The sequence below is a fragment of the Trichosurus vulpecula genome, chromosome 5 (genome assembly GCF_011100635.1).
Source record: "Trichosurus vulpecula isolate mTriVul1 chromosome 5, mTriVul1.pri, whole genome shotgun sequence".
Classification (NCBI taxonomy): Eukaryota; Metazoa; Chordata; class Mammalia; order Diprotodontia; family Phalangeridae; genus Trichosurus; species Trichosurus vulpecula.
In genome coordinates this window covers 213,857,278-213,879,158 of record NC_050577.1, presented here as the reverse complement: position 1 = coordinate 213,879,158, position 21,881 = coordinate 213,857,278, and the positions used below count along the sequence as shown (strand labels likewise).

Genomic DNA, 21,881 nt, shown 5'->3' with positions numbered 1-21,881 from the left:
TTCATTTTTTGCCACCACAAAAAGAGCTGCTATATTTTTATACAGATGGGTCCTTCTTTCTTTTGTCTCTTTGGCCTAGTTATAGTGTTGTATGATTTAGACACTTTTTGGGTTTAGTTCCAAATTGTTTTCCAGAATGGCTGGTCCAATTCATAGTTCCACTGATGAGGCATTAGTGTGTCTGTTTTTGAACAGTCCCTCCAGCATTTGTTGTTTTCTTTTTTTAAAATCAACTTTGCCAATCTGATGAATATGAATAGGCAAGTTGTGTAAAAACTGGTGAGGAAAGGGATGTTTTTGACTGTACAGTATATTTGAAAAATATTTTCCTTGTATATACGTGTGCTTAGGGACAAAAATAAATTAAGATGTAGTTGGGAAATATTTGCCTTGTAGTCCCAGCTTCTGGTGAGTCCTTGAACAACCAGCTTTACTTTTCCATACTCCAGTTTCAAATGGGGATTATACTACCCTAACAGGAATATTAGAGATAGGGATAGGATCTGGAATTATGATTTCAATGATATAGGGAACTCCTCAAATGAGGAACTCCCTCCTGTAGTGCAGGTTGACACCTACTCTCCAAGCATGTCGAACATCTGCATTGCAACCTGCTACATTCCTGAGTTTGCTCTGAACCAGAGGAAAGGCCAGAGTCACCCATCCAGAAGAAAAGAACTAATGAAGTATTTTGAGATGAGAACATTATGCAAGTAGGAAGGAGCAGCATGTTAACTTCTGAGTTCTGATGATCTGAGTTCAGGTGCCCCCGCTGACCTGTACCCACACACCTGTTGTGAGAGTCTGGCCAAGTCACTTAATGTTCTTATGACCCCTGGAAGCTCTCTTAGATGCTGAAGAGATGCCAGCCCATATTGATAGAGTTCTCTGTACCAATGAAATCATAGTTTTGAATCTGCCCTCCAATAAAAAAGGTCATTGTAAGCTGTTTTATACCATTAGATATATCAGTTTTACTGCTTTTCATGTAGCAAAGAAATAGCCACACTGTTCAGAAGATCATAGTGGCATTCTAATTTTACCTAAGTATATAGTCCTCATGTGTCATTTAATTTCATGAATTTTTGCAGCTCTCTGACATTAAGTTGCAGGATTAAATTTTAGTTAGATAGTCTAAGTCTTTTAAAAAGATAATTATCAAAGTATGTTTCTGAGAACATTTCTGTGTTCCCTGATGAAAGTCTTTTTACTTAGATGGTGTTGTTCATTCATTTCAGTCATGTCTATCTCTTTGTGACCCCATTTGGAGCTTTCTTGGCAAAGATGAGCAGTAGTTTCTCATTTCCTTCTCCAGCTCATTTTACAGATGAGGAAACTGAGGCAGTCAGGGTTAAGTGACTTGCCCAGAGTCACACAGCTGTAGGTGTCTAAGGCCAAATTTGAACTCAGGAACAGGGGTCATCCTGACTCCAGGCTGGACAGTCTGTGTATTGCAATACCACCTTAGTTGCATTTACCTAGGTAATTCTCTTTTGGAGTGCTTCTCTATTGATTTTTAAAATTACATTTATTGTAAATTACCAAAACTCATAGTTTAATCTATCATGTGTCTGTTTTTAGAGTTTACCTTTTTGTTCCTCTTAAAATATAGGACTACTTCGAAATAATTAGGATAGGTACATCTGTTCCTGTTACCATGCTTGCTTTTAGAGATTTCATAGCCTTTTTGGTTACATAATCCATCTTTTTTCATACGCTAATCATGAGGATTCATTGGAAAAATTGTTCTGCAATAAACATTTGATTGCTAATCATGTTTTATACACTGTGCCACATGTAGAATTGGACATAGTCGCCACCATATGGCAGAATCCAAATTCTTTTCTCAAGGGTTCTTGTATTTGTAGGTGTTGCCATACTAATATCGTTTAAAGAACTTCACACATTAAAGCATTTAAGTCAGAAATGACTAGTTTTGTATTTGTTTATCAATCTAAACTATCTAGTAATATTAAATTCTATCATAGAATTCTTTAAAAAGATGTTGACTTGCCCCGTGTCATTTGACTAGTATCTGGCAGAGATGGCACTTGAATACAGGTCCCCTGATTCTGTGGCTAATTCTCTATCCACTGCACTACATAATTAAGTTAGCTTAGAGAAATGTTTGTTCATTACCTGTGATATTTTTATAGCATATAAGTAATTTTCTTTTTTGTAAATTTTTTTTTAATTTAGTATATTTAGTTTTCAGCATTGATTTTCACAAGAGTTTGAATTACAAATTTTCTCCCCATTTCCACCCTCTCCCCACTCCAAGATGCCGTATATTCTGGTTGTCCTGTTCCCCAGTCAGCCCTCCTTTCTGTCACCCCGCTCCCCTCCCATCCTCTTTTCCCTTCCTTTCTTGTAGGACAAGATAAATTTCTACGCCCCATTGCCTGTGTATCTTATTTTCTAGTTGCATGCAAAAACTTTTTTTTTTTTTGGTTTTTGAACATCTGTTTTTAAAACTTTGAGTTCCAAGTTCTATCCCCTCTTCCCTTCCCACCCACCCTCCCTAAGAAGTCAAGCAATTCAACATAGGCCACATACATGTCATTATGTATAACCCTTCCACAATACTGATGTTGTGAAGGACCAACTATATTTTGCTCCTTCCTAACCTATCCCCCTTTATTGAATTTTCTCCCTTGACCCTGTCCCCTTTCGAAAGTGTTTGTTTTTGATTACCTCCACCCCCATCTGCCCTCCTTTCTATCATCCCCCCCTTTTTTTATCTTCTTCCTCCTTTTTTCCTGTGGGGTAAGATACCCAATTGAATATGTATGGTATTCCCTCCTCAGGTCAAATCTAATGAGAGCAAGATTCACTCATTCCCCCTCACCTGCCTTCTCTTCTCTTCCTACAGAACTGCTTTTTCTTGCCACTTTTATGCGCGATAATTTACCCCATTCTATCTCTCCCTATCTCCTTCTCTCAATATATTCCTCTCACATCCCTTAATTTCATTTTATTTCTTTCAGATATCTTCCCTTCATCTTCAACTCACTCTCTGCCCTCTCCCTCTCTCTATATATATATACACATACATATATACATACATACACACTCACATATACATATATATATCCATAAACATATATATATATATACACACACACACACACACACACACATATATGCATATTCCCTTCAGCTACCCTAATACTGAGGTCTCATGAATCATACACATCATCTTTCCATGTAGGAATGTAAACAAAACAGTTCACTTTTAGAAAGTCCCTTGCAATTTCTTTTTCTTGTTCTTTTTCTTGATTACCTTTTCATGCTTCTCTTGATTCTTGTGTTTGAAAGTCAGATTTTCCTATTCAGCTCTGGTCTTTTCACTGAGAAAGCTTGAAAGTCCTCTATTTTATTAAAAGTCCATATTTTGCCTTGGAGCATGATACTCAGTTTTGCTGGGGAGGTGATTCTTGGTTTTAATCCTAGCTCCATTGACCTCCGAAATATCATATTCCAAGCCCTTCGATCTCTTAATGTAGAAGCTGCTAGATCTGGGGTTATTATGATTGTGTTTCCACAATACTCAAATTGTTTCTTTCTGGCTGCTTGCAGTATTTTCTCCTTGATCTGGGAGCTCTGCAATTTGGCGACAATGTTCCTAGGAGATTTCTTTTTGGAATCTATTTGAGGAGGCGATCTGTGGAGTCCTTAAATTTCTATTTTGCCCTGTGGCTCTAGAATATCAGGGCAGTTCACCTTGATAATTTCTTGAAAGATGCTATCTAGGCTCTTTTTTTGATCATGGCTTTCAGGTAGTCTAATAATTTTTAAATTATCTCTCCTGGATCTATTTTCCAGGTCAGTGGTTTTTCCAATGAGATAGCTCACATTGTCTTCCATTTTTTCATTCCTTTGGTTCTGTTTTATAATATCTTGATTTCTCATCAAGTCACTAGCTTCCACTTGCTCCAGTCTAATTTTTAAGGTAGTATTTTCTTCAGTGGTCTTTTGGACCTCCTTTTCCATTTGGCTAATTCTGCCTTTCAAGGCATTCTTCTCCTCATTGGCTTTTTGGAGCTCTTTTGCCATTTGAGTTAGTCTATTTTTTAAGGTGTTGTTTTCTTCAGTATATTTTTCAGTATTTCTCTGGGTGTCCTTTAGCAAGTCATTGACTTGTTTTTCATGGTTTTCTTGCATCCTTCTCATTTCTCTTCCCAATTTTTCCTCTACTTCTCTAATTTGTTTTTCCAAATCCTTTTTGAGCTCTTCCATGGCCTGGGACCAGTTCATGTTTTTCTTGGAGGCTTTTGTTGCCGGCTCTTTGACTTTGTTGACTTCTTCTGTCTGTATGTTTTGGTCTTCTTTGTCACCAAAGAAAGATTCCAGAGTCTGCGACTGAATCTGGGTGCGTTTTCGCTGCCTGGCCATATTCCCAGCCAGCTAACTTGACCCTTGAGTTTTTCAGTGGGGTATGAGTGCTTGTAGAGTTAAGAGAACTATGTTCCAAGCCTGGGGGGATGCGCCAGCTCTGCCACACCAGCACTTCTCCTTCCCCAAGAACCTCCAACCTGGACTGGACTTAGATCTTCAGCAGACTCTTCACTCCTACTCTGATCCCGCCACTTAATTCCTCCCACCAGGTGGGCCTGGGGCGGGAAGCAACTGTAGCTGTAGTTCTGTAGCTGCCCCACCTCCTCTGCCCCCAGGGTGGTAACCAAACTCCTTCTGCTCCAGCAGCTTTTCCCACTAACCTTCTCTGTTGTCTTTGGTGTTTGTGGGTTGAGAAGTCTGGTAACTGCTGCAGCTCACTGATTCAGAGCGCTAGGGCCCGCTCTGCCTGGCTCCTGGTCTGGTTGGTCCGCGCTGCTCACGCTGGGCTCTGCTCTGCTCCGCTCCCAGCTCCATGCAGGATAGACCTCACCCAGCAACCATCCAGGCTGTCCTGGGCTGGAGCCTTGCTTCCCTCTGCTGTTTTGTGGGTTCTGCAGTACTAGAATTGGTTCAGAGCCATTTTTTATAGGTTTTTGGAGGGACTGGGCGGGGAGCTCACAATAGTCCCTGCCTTCCAGCTGCCATCTTGGGCCACTGCCAACTAATTTTCTAGGAAAGAATTCTATCAGGTTTTGAAAAATATCTTTTTTTCATGTTTTTAAGAAGCCAAATTTTGTTGAAATACAAAAAGTAGATATGGAACCACAAGACCTAGATTCAGTTTTTAACTGAACTTTCTAGCTGTGGGACCTTAGGAGGCTTAATTCTCCTCCATGTCTCAGGTTCCTCATTTGTAAAACAGGTATAATAGTTACCTCACAGGGTTGTCATGAAGAAAGTGTTGTGCACACCACAGGGCAATATATCAAACTGTCTTTCTCTGCCATTGTTAATATCCTATGTAAATAGGGTGTGTGTGTGTGTGATTTTTTTTTTAAGGGGATAAAAGAGTGCATTTCAGACATAAGAGGCAAATACAGCAAAGGGCAGGAGACAGATAATGGAGATTTCTCTTGAAATATGGACTAACCCAGCTGTTTGTCTCCTGTGTCTGAAACACATTTTTTTATTCCTTCTGCCTCTTAGAATATCTGGCTTCCTTTAGGACTCATTTCAGGCCTCCTTCTTTGGGCAGCCTTCTTTGATAATCCCCTTAATTATTTTACTTCTTAAAAACCATCACATACACATGCGACTGTTTACATGGGATATTTTCTTTAAATTGATAATCACTGGAGCCCCTCCATAGAATGCAAACCTCTTGAAAGCATGGGCAATTGTCATTTTTTTGTCTTTATACCCCAGTATCTGGTATTTAGTAACGTTTCTTAACTCATTGGATTGAAAAGGCTGGTTGCTGGCATTTTTAGCTTTTTGATCAGATGATAGATGCTGTTACTTAAATAGTGCCAAGTGATAACAGGAAGGCCGTCTTTCTGATTTGACATGCTGTGACTTTTTAGAATTTTGGTTACCGTATACATAATACATGAAAAATTGAGCGATATAGTACAAAGAAGTATATGATTAAATGTCATTGGAGTGGCATACACTGCTAGTTTTCAAGTAGTTCCTGGGAAGGAGGAGTCACAGGAATTTTTAAAGAAGAGTATGGGTTGGTTTTTTAGAAAGTAAATTGGGTCCCAGATAACATTACCAACAAGATGGAGGACTAGACATTTTCTTTGCTTCTCATGACCTCTCAGACCTCTCCAAAATAGGAATTAGGTGCAAGAGATGAAGCAGTTTTCGATTGTTTCCATTGTCTCGGCCACCAAGAACTCAGAGGTAAAGACTTGATGATCTAATAATAGAAGAATTCCTAACCCCATAACTTCCTTATTCAACATTCCCTCCCTCACCACCTACTGTAGTAGTGCTGCACAAGCTGACCCACAAGCTTGCTAAAAGAATTCAGCCCTTCATCTTGACACCCCATCCCACCTCATGCTGCAGAGATCCTAACTACAATAATTTGCTCAGACTGTGATAGCAGTATGAGGGTGCTCTGTGCCACAACAGAGCTTGGCCAGAGGAAAAGAGGAAAGGAGGCACCTGTGTGGCTATGTGGCATTCTACTTGACTAGAGGGAAAGAGCTCAGAATCCATTTGGGGCTAATTTTATCTCTCCAGAACTCTCTTGGGGCCAAGTCTGAAGCTGGCGAGCTCTAAATTGCCTGTTGTAGGGGAAGGCTGGAACTTGAGGTCGAGCCTCCCAAGGAAACTATCAGAGGCGGGGAGAGAGTTATAAAGTGAACAGTAGGGGAAAATAATGAAAAAAGACAGAAATTTATCAAAAATTTCAGGTGGAAAGAAAAAAGTCTAGAAAATGAAGAAAAGATAAATAATGAAGCAAATGAGAGAATAGAAATCCTCTTTGGGGAAGGGGGTAAAAGAATGAAATTTTTAAAACTAATGAACAAAACAAGTTGAAGTGGGGAGAAGCAAGGGAACTCCATCCACTTAACTATTTAACTGAAAGGAAAAAAAAGAGGAAGAATTTAGTACATGGTCAAAAGTGAGAAAGAAAAAGGAACTAATAAGCAAAAACTAAGGAAGCAACTAACAAATGATAGGGGGTACACTTGAGGGTGAGGAGGAAGAGAGCGGGTGAGGAAAACAGTTGTTTTAAAATAGATCAGATTAAAATAGCTGAAAAGACATAGTATTGTGCTTGCAGAGGAAGAGGGGAAAAATACTAATATGGGAAAAGGAATATTAGCCACAAATGGAGGGAAACATAAAATCTAACTAATGACTTCAAATGTAAATGGATTAACAATCCAATAAAATGGAAAAGCATGTTAAGAAAAAAATCCTACAATCTATTACTTACAAGAAACATTTAAAAAACAAAGACATACAAAACAAAAATGAGGGGCCAGGGGAAAAATTAGTATGCAAGTGAATCCAAAAAAACAGCACTGGTAGTCATGTTATCAGACAAAGCAAAAACATTCAAAACATAAAAAGGAATGAACAAGGAAACTACGTTATGGCAGAAAGAATCGTGGGCAACAAATTGGTATCAGTATTAAAACCACATGTTCCCTTTGACCAAGCAGTAGCACTATTTGATCTATTTCCAAAAATGGTTAGAGGAGGAAAATAACCTATTTGTGGATTCAGGTAATTTTCAGGCTACAAAATAAACCTTCAACTATTAGTTGTATTTCTATATAATAGTAACAAAATCCCAGAAACAATAATAAGGAAATCCTATTTTTAATCATTAGACAATGTATAAAGTGTCTGGGGATCAATCTACCACAGCACACATAAGACATGTATAGATTCAATTACAAAGTGCTTTTTTTTTGAGCGGGGGAGGCAGGGCAGTTGGGGTTAAGTGACTTGCTCAAGGTCACACTGCTAGTAAATGTGTCAAGTGTCTGAGGTTAGATTTGAATTCAGGTCCTCCTGACTCCAGGGCCGGTGCTCTACTCACTGCGCCACCTAGCTACCCCCAAAGTGCTTCTTAAAGACATAAAGAACAGCTTAAATAGCCAGAGGAATATTCAGTGTTCATGGGTAGGCCATTGCTATATAAGGAAAATTAAATACTGCCTAAATTAATACTATACCAATTATGAAAGACATACTTATTGCAAATTGATAAAATAATAAAATTCATTTTGAAAAACAAAAAGTTTAGAATATCAAGGGAAGTAATGCATAGAAGTAGTAGCATCAAAGGAAGGATAGCATTTAGAGGCTTTAGACTAAATTATAAAGTAGCAGTCATCTGGTATTGGTTAAAAAATAAAGAGGTAGATCACTGGAACAGACTAATCAAGGGAGAATCAGAAATAATGGAACTCAGCAAACCAGTGTTAAGTAAGCTGGAAAACATAAATTATTCAGGGGAAAAAACCAAACTTCTATTTGATGAAAAACAACTGGGAGAACTGGAGAACAGACTGGCAGAAATTAGGCTTAGACCAATACTTTATTGCACTGTATTCCATAATACATTTTAAATGCTTATCTGATTTTAATATTAAAGATCATACTGTAGAAAATCACAAGAGAAGATCATCCACTTCTCACCATTATAGATAGGAGATATATTTTAAACTGAGCAAAGGATTGAGACAGCTACAAAAGAAAAAGTAGTTAACTCATTACATGAAAGTGAAAAGTATCTGCACAGAATGTACCTAGGTTAAGAAGAGAGGAGGGGAATCTATGTTAATAATATCTGATAAGGATTTGATTTCCAAGAGATATATAAACAGTTATTAAGTATATATGACTAATAGTCATTCCCCAAAAGATAAGTGATAAAAGGGTATGAACAGGCAGTTCTTAAAAAAAAAGTATAAAATATGAACAACCTCATTGAAAGAATGCACCAAATCACTAACACTGTGAATGAAAACAATATTTCACTTCTCACACAGCAAATTGGCAAAGATGACAAAAAATGGGGAACAGTCAGTATTGAAAAGATTGTTGGGAAAGAAGTCCACTGGTGCATTGTTGGTGGATCTGTGATGGTGGTCAGTACAATCATTTGGGAAGACAATTTGGAATTAACATTTATTAAATACCTCCTCTGTGTCAAGTGCTGTGCTAAGGATACAAAAAGGCAAAATGCAAACAAATTAAACAAATTTATATTTTCAAGATAAATAAGAAATAATTAGGAGAGGGAAGACACTAGAATTAAAAGGGTTTGGCAGAGACTTGCAGTAAAAGAAAGAATTTTAAGGGTCTTAAACGAAGCCAGAGTTATGCTAAAATTACTAAAATACCCTTACTCTTTGAACCAGAGATACTATTACTGAACTTAAACCCCAGGAAAGGTGTTGGTAAGAAGAAAGTCCTCATATATGTCAGAATACTTATAGCAACACTTTTTGTGATAGCAAAGAATTGGAAATGGCATAGATATCCATTGACTGGGACCAGGGGTGGAGAACCTGCAACCTCGGGGCCTTCTAGGTCCTTGGGTTCTACCTTTTCATTGAGTCCAAGGTTGACAGAACAAATCCTTTTATTAAGGGGCTTTGTTTTGTGAAGTTTGGATTCAGTCAAAGGGCCACTTCTGAGGACCTAGAGGGCCAGAGGCTGCAGGTTTCTGCCAGCAAATTGTGGTACATGGGTGTAATGGAATTTACTGTGCTATAAAAAATGATGAATGCCATGGATATAGAGAAATATGGAAAGATCTACATGAATTATTTCAGAGTGAAGTAAGCAGAACCAAGAAAATACTATTTAAAGACAGGTTAAATAGATAAGGTACTAGGAAGTGTTTCTTACAGTATTATCAATGTGCAATGATAAGTAAATAATTTAAATATGTTAAGAGAATGTTTTTTTTTTTAAATGCAATTTATTTATTTAACATATTTGGTTTTCAGCATTGATTTTCACAACATTTTGAATTACAAATTTTCTCCCCATTTCTACCCTCCCCCCCACTCCAAGATGGCTTATATTCTGGTTGCCCTGTTCCCCAGTCAGCCCTCCCCTCTATCACCCCCCTCCCCTCTCATCCCCTTTTCCCTTCCTTTCTTGTAGGGCGAGATAAATTTCTACGCCCCATTGCCTGTGTATCTTATTTTTTAGTTGCATACAAAAACTTTTTTTGTTTTTGAACATCTGATTTTCAAACTTTGAGTTCCAAATTCTCTTCCCTATGTTAAGAGAATGTTTAAGTGAGGAGGGAGTTTTGGAAATTGAATGCTTTATATCTTGAGATTAGCCTGAAATTTGATGAAATTGTAGAAGTTATTTCAAATATGGGCTAGAGAGGGTTTGAACTTGGGCAAAGACTTTTCTCAGCTTAGGAGAAGATTTGTTCATTAAACATTTATCAAGTGGGGTTGTGTGAAGTTGTCCTGGAGCAGATAGCTTGAAGAGATAGCAATAGTAGAAAAAGATAAATGAAGTTTGTTTGACTTGTCCTAGTGAAAGACTCCCTTTCCAACTGTATGACTGTCTCCAAGTCAGTTTCTTTGAGTCTCTGTTTTCTTGCCTGTAAAATATACAGGGTAATAAACTTAGGGGTCTTAGAGGGCTAAAGTTTTAATTGGGTTTGGGGCCATCTAGTTTAATAATTACAGATGAGGAAACTGAGGCCCAGGGAGGTGAAGTGATTTGCCCAGGGCCAGACAAGTAATAAGTGTCTGAAGAAGCATTTGAAACTAGGTCTAATCCTAGTTTCCATTTTACTACCAGTGTTCATGGGTAGGCCATCCCTGTATGATAAAAATTAAATACTGCCTAAATTAATTTACAGATCCATTTTACTATCAGTATTGCTAAATTGTGAGGAAAGTGTTTTATAAACTTTAAAGTATTAAGCGTAATAAGGATAGGAACTGTCTTTTGCCTCTTGTTTTTTATCCCCAGCGCCACAATTCCTGGCACACAGCAGGTGTTTAACAAATATTAATTGAGTGAGTGAATGAATTAATTACTAAGCACATAACTTTTTAAAAAAGAAAAAGGAAAGATTCCATTTTAATAAGATGTTTTGAATGATGTAACTTTCATTTTTATTGATTGCTTTTGCTTTTACATCACTTTCATTTGTAAATTCCCCTCTTCCCCACCCATCTCTTCTAATAAAGAATTAAAAGAAAAGAAAAGCAGTTCAAACAAACACATTTAAATTAGATGTATTTATAAAATGTGACAGAACATCTTCCTCTAAAATAGGACTTATGCACGTGAATGATCATGAGGCACAAAAACATATGCATCTGGGTCATTAGTTGTAGTGACTCAAAGACATTCTGACTGGAATGTGTCTTATGGCCTTTAGGGAACAGATCATTCAAACCTCTGTGTTAGTGTATGGGATCTTTATTTGGAGTCATATTCCTTTAAAGTACTTTCAGCTGCTACTTTTGCCTGTGTAGTAAAGGGAAACAAGGGTCCCTTACAGTGAGGAAAAATACGGGCCTGGGCGGTGTGGGAGCTTCATGATGTTTTAGAAGGTCCTTGATCCCCGTCGTAGGAGCAACACATTGTCCTCGGAGTCTTCCTCTACTACGCCTGTAGTTTTCAATATGTGACCACCGCACTTTTTTGGTATTTTTTATGCCTCTTCTTGCCATGTAACCTATTGTTGCTAATATTACACACTGCTTAACCCTCCACACGGTTTTTCTCTGCGTGAAACTTTAGGTGGCCACCTATTTTGATTCTTTAGAGACTGCAGTATACTAAAGTTGAACTGTTTTGTTTACGTTCCTACATGGAAAGATGATGTGTATGATTCATGAGACTTCAGTATTAGGGTAGCTGAAGGGAATATGCATATATATATATGTATGTATATATATATACACGTTTATATATATATATATGTTTATATATATGTATATGTGAGTGTGTATGTATGTATATATGTATGTGTATATATATATAGAGAGAGAGAGAGAGCAGGCACAGGGTGAGTTGAAGATGAAGATGAAGGGAAGATATCTAAAAGAAATAAAATCAAATTAAGGGATGAGAGAGGAATATATTGAGAGAGGGAGATAGGGAGAGATAGAATGGGGTAAATTATCTCGCATAAAAGTGGCAAGAAAAAGCAGTTCTGTAGGAAGAGAAGAAAAGGAAGGTGAGGGGGAATGAGTGAATCTTGCTCTCATCAAATTTGACCTGAGGAGGGAATATACCATACATACTCAATTGGGTATCTTACCCCACAGGAAAAAAGGAGGAAGAAGATTAAAAAAAAGGGGGGATGATAGAAGGGAGGGCAGATGGGTTGGAGGTAATCAAAAACAAACACTTTCGAAAGGGGACAGGGTCAAGGGAGAAAATTCAATAAAGGGGGATAGGTTAGGAAGGAGCAAAATATAGTTAGTCGTTCACAACATGAGTATTGTGGAAGGGTTATACATAATGATACACATGTGGCCTATGTTGAATTGCTTGACTTCTTAGGGAGGGTGGGTGGGAAGGGAGGCAGGGAGAGAATTTGGAACTCAAAGTTTTAAAAACAGATGTTCAAAAACAAAAAAAAAAGTTTTTGCATGCAACTAGAAAATAAGATACACAGGCAATGGGGCGTAGAAATTTATCTTGCCCTACAAGAAAGGAAGGGGAAAGGGGATGGGAGGGGAGTGGGGTGACAGAAGGGAGGGCTGACTGGGGAACAGGGCAACCAGAATATACGCCATCTTGGATTGGGGGGGAGGGTAGAAATGGGGAGAAAATTTGTAATTCAAACTCTTGTGAAAATCAATGCTGAAAACTAAAAAAAAAAAAAATGCAAAAGAAAGAGACTGCAGTAGTCTGTGGATTGTAACCATGTAGCATCACCAGAAAGAGTTCTGCTATTAAAAAATTATTTTTGTTTCTCAGAGTAACTTGGGATCTTATGACAATAATATATTAATGTCAGATAACTTACAATTTTTACTTTATTTTAAAATAAATTATAATCCCAGCTCTGCCACATGCTACTTATGTGAGCCTAGGCAAGTCATTTGACCTTTGTGAGCCTCATCTATAAAATGAGAGTATTGGACTGAGTAACACCTAGGGTTCTTTCCAGCTCTAAAATTCTGATCTTATGACCCTAACATTTTATCAGACTGTTAATGTAAAAAAAAAAAAAAGTAATGTGAAAACAAGAGTTCCAAATACTTTTACCCTTTGTTATTCAGTCAGGAGTTGAATTACAAATATATCAAATTATTTTATTTAGGTTAAATCTTATGAATTAACAAAGAATGGAAAGTCCCTTTTGATAAAAATTTCTAGGCCAAGTTTCTTTTTATTTTAATTAATTTTGCTTTTTATTCAAATAAATTAGAGAGGACATTTGCATACATATATATATATATATATATATATATATATATCAAAACAGAAGAAAATTATTATACAAAAATTTACAAGTCTATTGTGTATAGATTACGGTTCTTTTAAAGTATAAAATAAGATCAACCTGTAGGTTTCATAGTTAATTCTCTCCCTGTTTGTCTGGCTTTTGGGCCAAGTTTCTTAAAAATGTTGCTATTTATTGTAACGAAAGACAGAAACCATCAATGTTACTCCTCTGTTATGTATGTGTGGTCTTTGGGGAATGAGATTTTCTGATGAATTGAATACCCTAATTACTAAGAGTTAATTATTCCATATATTGATTACCACTTGCGAGAGAATTATAAAATTCTGCATACTTTCATAATTAATTGTAAAACTTCAACTCAAAATAGACTGTTAGAATAATTCCTTTATATGTCAGGTCATTTGTTGGGATTTGGAATGTTTTTTCTCATTGAAAATGATTTATAAATTGTGGTTAGCTTTCCAGGTTAACTCACAAAGTTATATTTAATCCAGAACGTAATAGAAATACAATACACACATATAATAAAAAGTAATACTGTTACTGTATTATTAAATTAGTAATGAATTTTTAAAACAGAAAAGTTGCTAAATAAATAATTATTTCTAAAGTACTTCCAGAAAATACTTATTGTATTTATTTATTTACTTATTTATTTAGGGGAGGATATTTTAATGAAGCTTTGAAGGTGATTTCTGAGTAATTTTCAGGTGTCTTAGAGACTGATAATATAGGTTCTCATAGTTAATTTTGTTTCAAGATTTAGGGTCTTTCCAGTTCCATGATGTAGCATTACATTAGCACTACTCTTTACACTGTCAGACCTACTTTGAAATGTGTTTGACACACAAATACAATGGGGGAAGGCAGAAATTTTCTTAAGGGAATTAATAAGCAAGAAATGCAGGTGGTATGCTTGCGCGCGCGCGCGCGTGTGTGTGTGTGTGTGTGATAGACTTTTATTTGCAGTCAGCTTTAGGTAAGATGTGAAAGATGAAAGGTAAAGAGAAGGTGAAAGAGCAGTTTCTTCTTACTGACTACCTCTTTGGTCTTGATTTCAAGCAGGTTTGTATTGGGAATAAGGGGAGGCATTGTGCAATATGGCCATGCATCTATAAAGACTTTTTATTCTTTCACTCATGTTTACTTCAGGGATTTTTGATCATTATGAATACCTATTATATAGAATTCTGAAACTTAATTATTTGAGTTTTCTGGTTTTGGGTTCTGGGTAAACGTTTACTATAGATGAAAGATGCATTGCACATTACATACTTTCATTTTGCATGTCACACTGGTATCAGAAACCTCAAAAGCAGGGGAAATGCCATTTTCCCTCTCCTAAGAAAAGCACTTGTGTCTCATACTTTTTAAATACTCAGATTTATGTCGTAGATACTTTTTTCCCAAATAAGTCAGCTTTTCTCCAATCAAGAAAAATGCATTTCTTTTTTAGAAAAATAATATATTCTATTTCAAATTTGAGTAGTTTATATTGTCTAACAAAATTTTTGTGACTGTAGTTTTTTGTGTGTTTCTGTTAGACAAGTTGTCACACAAATGTGTACTGCTTGTGTATATTTCTGACTAAAATTAGTTACATATAATTTTTTTTTATTAGGAAGTGGCTGTTTTCGTCTTTGATAAAAAGCTGATTGACAAATATCAAAAATTTGAAAAGGACCAGATCATTGATTCTCTGAAACGAGGAGTCCAACAGTTAACCCGGCTTCGACACCCTCGACTTCTTACCGTCCAACATCCTTTAGAAGAGTCCAGGTAAATTTTTAGGTAGCTTAAACAGATTTAATAAATCAATCAAGAGATTTTATAGTTTGAATCTTTTTACAAAATTTGAAATGATAATCCAAACAGAAATTTTTACAATTTGAGCACTGGAAACTGGCAAAAAGCTTAAATGATCTAACCTAAGAGTTATTTGTTTGATCTTTGTGAGTGATAGTGGTAGGAAGAATCAATGTCAATAAAGACTTTTCTAAATACTTTCAGTGGACAAGCCATTCAGATCCTACTGGGTTATTAGTATTGTTCTAAGCAATATGGATAATACAGAAATTTTATGACACAGTCCTTTCCCTTAAGTGACTTAAGGAGAAGGGACAACAAATAGGAAATGTTGGAAAACTCTTATGACGGCATGTACTTAAATACTAAATTGGGTGGTGCTCAGTGCCATAGGAGTACCTAGAAGGGAGAGAGATGAGTCAAAAACTGGTCAAGAAGAAGGTAGGATTTGGAAGGTGAGAGGAAGAAAGGAAAGTATTTTAGGTGCATGGAGGGGGAACAGCAGGAGCATACAGATAGAAGGAAGTAGCAATGAGCATGGTGTGTTTGCAACATAGAATGGACAGGACAGAAAGCTTTACTACATCAGAGAGATGCTGCAGATAGTGGAAAATAGAACTGTATTGGTTGCAGATTATATAATTCCCTAAGAACCCAAGAGAGGAGTTTTAATTAAATGTAATAGGAAATATGAAGTAATTGAACAGAAGATTCCTGGAGCATGATATGACGAAAATTTGTCTGATTTACAACTTGTAGCTTCTCTAATTCAAATATCCTATCTTCTGTCTCTCCTATTCTTCAGACCTGTTAAATGTATTCTTTACATTGATTGAAAGCTTGGTTTTTTCAACATTTTCTTCTAATCAGCTTAATTCTAACTTTGACTCTAAAACCAGACATTTTGTTGCTGCTTCCTCTAGTATTGTAGATTTTCTCTATCCTTTTATTTCACATTATACCAGTTTATGACCTTGATCACTTTTTGTTTCTTTCCTTTACCTGTTTTCTTAGACTGCCAAGTCTTGTTCTAAAAATGTGTTCTTAAATTTGGATGCATGGCCCATGGGTAGATTTGAAGAGAGTCTCTATGAATAAAGTATAGAGTGAAAAACTAATCTTTGTTTTCGGTAACCTCTAACTGAAATTTGACATTTCCTTCAATTATTTTAAAATATTACTTGGAGACGGGGTCCGTAGGCTTCACTAGACTTCCACAGGGTCTATAACACGAAAAAAGATTTAGGAGCTCAAGCAGTTTCAAAAGATACACTGTCCACTACAAAATCATCATAGTATCAATTGGACCCTCACAGCTATTCTGCAGTCCTTTCATTTATCCATGGCCAACACCCTATTACATTCCCTGATTATTGCAAATCTTTTTCATACTTTTTAAGTTTCCGATCTCACTTGCTTGCTCTTTTTGTCAGCAAATGATCTCGATTTTACTGAGACATAAGCCATCTTACATAAACACTACTGGAGGAAGCCACACCACTGTAACAAATGAGTCCACTCACGGGATTCTCATTTCTGTGCAGTAGTAGCTATTGGTCTTCCTTGATGGACTGTCTCACTCCATTCTGTGCCTGTTCTAAACCTTCTTTTTATTTCTCAAAGTGCTGAAGTCTCTTCCATGGCTTTTTCTGTTGCTAGATGTTCTTATAACTCCCCCCACCCCACCTCTGGTCCCCTGTACTTTACTGAGGAAATCCAGGTCATCTCTTGTTTATTTCCCTTATCTCTGCTCCATTCCTTAAAACCTCTTCTCCTCACTGCCTCTCTCTGAGGAGGGGGTGGCTCTTTCCTTGCTGAGGCAAATCCATTTATTTAGTCATCTCTGGCATCAGCCATGAACTTGGACTACTAATCTTTAAGTTCTTTACCTATTACTCTCCCTTAGCCAATGCCTAAAATCATGGTAACATCTGCTTCATTCTTAAAACATCTTCATTTGACCCTCCATTCTTTCATACTCCTCTCCTATATCTCTCCTCCCTTTCACTGCCAAGCTCCTAGAATTATTTAGTTTCTCTATTTCCTCACCATCGACTCAATTCTCAGTATTGTTTAAAATTGTCTTTTCTGTTATGAACTTGACAAACTTCAACTAACTTTAACATATCCTTATAGAAAGAACAGAAAAAGGATTGCATATGACACCATAGAGCTGTATTAAAGCTTTTTATTAATATTTTTATTGTGATAATAACAGTTGTCTGTCTCCTTCTGAACTTAGTATCTGTTCATTTCTGTGTATTAAAAAATATTCTAAACTTAATAAACATTAGCTAAAAGGAACATTTTTCAAATACAAAGTAGGACAAAAAGAGGATTGTATATGAAATTGTGAATTTCTATTTTGTACAATTTGCTTTTCCTTTGAAGTACAATATAATCTTTCTTAAAACTATAATAAATTCAGCATTAACATTCAAAGTTGTCTTGCTTCTCTCTTTTGTTGTGACCTTTTTTCTCTTCTATGTATTAAAAAATGTTTTGGTGGTCCTCTTTTCTTTCTCTTTCTTATTTACTTATTTCCTTATACCCTATTGCTATTATCTTTTCTATCTCATCTCCCTTCCCCATATTGGGGGAAAAAAAAGAAAAATAAAAACCTTTGTAATTGATATTTGTAGTCAAGGAAAACAGATTTATACATTGCCTGTGTCCAAAAATATATGTTTCATCTGTACCTTCAATTCATCATCTCTATAGAAAGATGGGTAGCAGGGGGGCGGAGCCAAGATGGCAGCTGGAAAGCAGGGACTAGCGTGAGCTCCCCACCGAGTCCCTCCAAAAACCTATAAAAAATGGCTCTGAACCAATTCTAGTACTGCAGAACCCACAAAACAGCAGAGGGAAGCAAGGCTCCAGCCCAGGACAGCCTGGATGGTTGCTGGGTGAGGCCTATCCCCCACGGAGCTGGGAGCGGAGGGGAGCAGAGCAGAGCCCAGCGTGAGCAGCGCGGACCAACCAGACCAGGAGCCAGGCAGAGCGGGCCCTAGCGCCCTGAATCAGTGAGCTGCAGCAGTTACCAGACTTCTCAACCCACAAACACTAAAGACAACAGAGAAGGTTAGTGGGAAAAGCTGCTGGAGCAGAAGGAGTTTGGTTACCACCCTGGGGGCAGAGGAGGTGGGGCAGCTACAGAACTACAGCTGCAGTTGCTTCTAGCCCCAGGCTCACCTGGTGGGAGGAATCAATTGGCGGATCAGAGCAGGAGTGAAGAGCCTGCTGAAGATCTAAGTCCAGTTCGGGTTGGGGGTTCTTGGGCAAGGAGGAGTGCTGGTGTGGCAGCGCATCCGCCCACACTTGGAACATAGTTCTCTAAACTCTAAAAGCAGTCATACCCCACTGAAAAACTCAAGGGTCAAGTTAGTTGGCTGGGAATATGGCCAGGCAGTGAAAATGCACCCAGATTCAGTCGCAGACTCTGGAATCTTTCTTTGGTGACAAAGAAGACCAAAACATACAGACAGAAGAAGTCAACAAAGTCAAAGAGCCGGCAACAAAAGCCTCCAAGAAAAACATGAACTGGTCCCAGGCCATGGAAGAGCTCAAAAAGGATTTGGAAAAGCAAGTTAGAGAAGTAGAGGAAAAATTGGGAAGAGAAATGAGAAGGATGTGAGAAAACCATGAAAAACAAGTCAATGACTTGCTAAAGGACACCCAGAGAAATATTGAAAAATATACTGAAGAAGACAACACCTTAAAAAATAGACTAACTCAAATGGCAAAAGAGCTCCAAAAAGCCAATGAGGAGAAGAATGCCTTGAAAGGCAGAATTAGCCAAATGGAAAAGGAGGTCCAAAAGACCACTGAAGAAAATACTACCTTAAAAATTAGATTGGAGCAAGTGGAAGCTAGTGACTTGATGAGAAATCAAGGAATGAAAAAATGGAAGACAATGTGAGCTATCTCATTGGAAAAACCACTGACCTGGAAAATAGATCCAGGAGAGATAATTTAAAAATTATTAGACTACCTGAAAGCCATGATCAAAAAAAGAGCCTAGATAGCATCTTTCGAGAAATTATCAAGGAGAATTGCCCTGATATTCTAGAGCCACAGGGCAAAATAGAAATTGAAAGAATCCACAGATCGCCTCCTCAAATAGATTCCAAAAAGAAATCTCCTAGGAACATTGTCGCCAAATTGCAGAGCTCCCAGATCAAGGAGAAAATACTGCAAGCAGCCAGAAAGAAACAATTCGAGTATTGTGGAAACATAATCAGAATAATCAAAGATCTGGCAGCTTCTACATTAAGAGATCGAAGGGCTTGGAATACAATATTCCGGAAATCAATGGAGCTAGGATTAAAACCAAGAATCACCTCCCCAGCAAAACTGAGTATCATGCTCCAAGGCAAAATATGGATTTTTAACAAAATAGAGGACTTGCAAGCTTTCTAAGTGAAAAGACCAGAGCTGAATAGGAAATCTGACTTTCAAACACAAGAATCAAGAGAAGCATGAAAAGGTAATAAAGAAAAAGAACAAGAAAGAGAAATCATAAGGGACTTTCTAAAGTTGAACTGTTTTGTTTACATTCCTACATGGAAAGATGATGTGTATGATTCATGAGACTTCAGTATTAGGGTAGCTGAAGGGAATATGCATATATATATATATATATGTTTATATATATATGAATAAGGGAATGTGTATGTATGTATATATGTATGTGTAGAGAGAGAGTGGGAACAGGGTGAGTTGAAGATGAAGGAAAGATATGTAAAAGAAATAAAATCAAATTAAGGAATGAGAGAGGAATATATTGAGAGAGGGATATAGGGAGAGATAGAATGGGGTAAATTGTCTCGCATAAAAGTGGCAAGAAAAAGCAGTTCTATAGGAAGAGAAGAGAAGGCAGGTGAGAGGGGAATGAGTGAATCTTGCTCTCATCAGATTTGACCTGAGGAGGGAATATACCATACATACTCAATTGGGTATCTTACCCCACAGGAAAGAAGAAGGAAGAAGATTAAAAAAAAGGGGGGGGGGATGATAGAATGGAGGGCAGAGGGGGGTGGAGGTAATCAAAAACAAACACTTTCGAAAGGGGACAGGGTCAAGGGAGAAAATTCAATAAAGGGGGATAGGTTAGGAAGGAGCAAAATATAGTTGGTCCTTCACAACATCAGTATTGTGGAAGGGTTATACATAATGACATGTATGTGGCCTATGTTGAATTGCTTGCCTTCTTAGGGAGGGTGGGTGGGAAGGGAAGAGGGGAGAGAATTTGGAACTCAAAGTTTTAAAAACAGATGTTCAAAAACAAAAAAAAAAGTTTTTGCATGCAACTAGAAAATAAGATACACAGGCAATGGGGCGTAGAAATTTATCGTGCCCTACAAGAAAGGAAGGGAAAAGGGGATGGGAGGGGAGTGGGGTGACAGAAGGGAGGGCTGACTGGAGAACAGGGCAACCAGAATATCCACCATCTTGGAGTGGGGGGAAGGGTAGAAATGGGGAGAAAATTTGTAATTCAAACTCCTGTGAAAATCAATGCTGAAAACTAAATATATTAAATAAATAAAGAAGAAAAGAAAAAAAAAAGGAAGATGGGTAGCATGCTTCATCATCAGTCCTCTGGAATTTTTGCTGGCCGCTGCACTGATCAAAGTTTAAGTCTTTGACTGTTGCTTTTATTCCCACTGTACCTCTCAGCACTTGCCAGTCTGACTTGTGACCACCACACATGAATGAAGCGCTATTCTCTGTGCTCCCAGTGCTCTCTTAATTTTCCAGTGACTTCTTAACTGTCCCAAACAGAATTCATTGTCTTCCCCACTAGCTTTACTTCCTAATTTATTTTTTTTCTTTTGAGAGTGCTACCACCTGTGACCTCAGTCATGAGGAATTCCTATCTGTTTCACTTCATATCATTTCCAAGTCTTGTCAGTTTTACTTCTGTAGTTTTCTCAAGCATCTGTTCTCTTCTCTCTGCCCGTACAACTTTTACCCCATTTGATCATTCAGTGGACAGACATTAAATGCTTACTGTGCAAAGGATACAAGAAAAGTGGACACCCTGGCTTTACTTTAAGGAGCTTGCATCATCAGTTTTTGATTGGATGACTCTCATAGTCTCCTTAATGGCCTCCCTACTTCCATTCTTTCCCTTCTCCGATCCATCCTTCACATAGCAGAGAAACTGATTGTTCCAAAGTGTGGGTCAGACTGTTGCCCTCCGCTGTTAAAGAAGGTTTAGTCTAACATTTATAGTCATCTACAACCTGGCTTCTACCCACTGATCCAGCTTTATTTCCTATTATTACCTTTTGGGAACTCTTATGGCCAGACCGGATACTACGTACATGGTCTCCAAACTTGACACGTTATTTCTTGCCTTTATCTGTGTTCAGAAGCCACCCAGCATGCCTGGAATGTGTACCCTTCATACTTACATCTCTCAGGATGCTCATTTCCCCTTAAGTCTCAACTTACGGGCCATCTTATCTGAAATTCTTTCTCTGATGCCCTTTGTTGTACATTTGACCTTATACAGCTAGTTCTTACTTTATGTAAGTGAACTATTCATAGACCTCTAAGTAAAGTGATTTTTACCTGATGTAAATATTTGCCCATAGACACGGGAAATGGAGGGAGAGAGGCAGGAAAGGGGCTGTGATGGAGGGAGGGGGCCAGCACATGGTTCAAGGATACATTGGGGCCAGGCATGTCAGAGCCAGGCACAGAGAAGTGAGAGCAGGAGGAGGAACACATGGGAACTGGGAACAGACACATGTTACCTGACATACATACTCAGGCCAGACATGCAGAA

General features: G+C 37.7%; 1 protein-coding gene across 2 annotated transcripts in view; it reads left to right on the top strand.

Moving 5' to 3' along the window:
* Positions 1 to 21,881, top strand: part of SCYL2 (SCY1 like pseudokinase 2) — a 77,135-nt gene that overhangs the window by 30,049 nt on the left and 25,205 nt on the right. For both annotated transcript variants that reach the window (XM_036759751.1, XM_036759752.1), the window contains exon 3: positions 14,904 to 15,061. In XM_036759751.1, the coding sequence (XP_036615646.1) occupies positions 14,904 to 15,061 (158 nt within the window). The remainder of the gene's footprint in view (positions 1 to 14,903; positions 15,062 to 21,881) is intronic.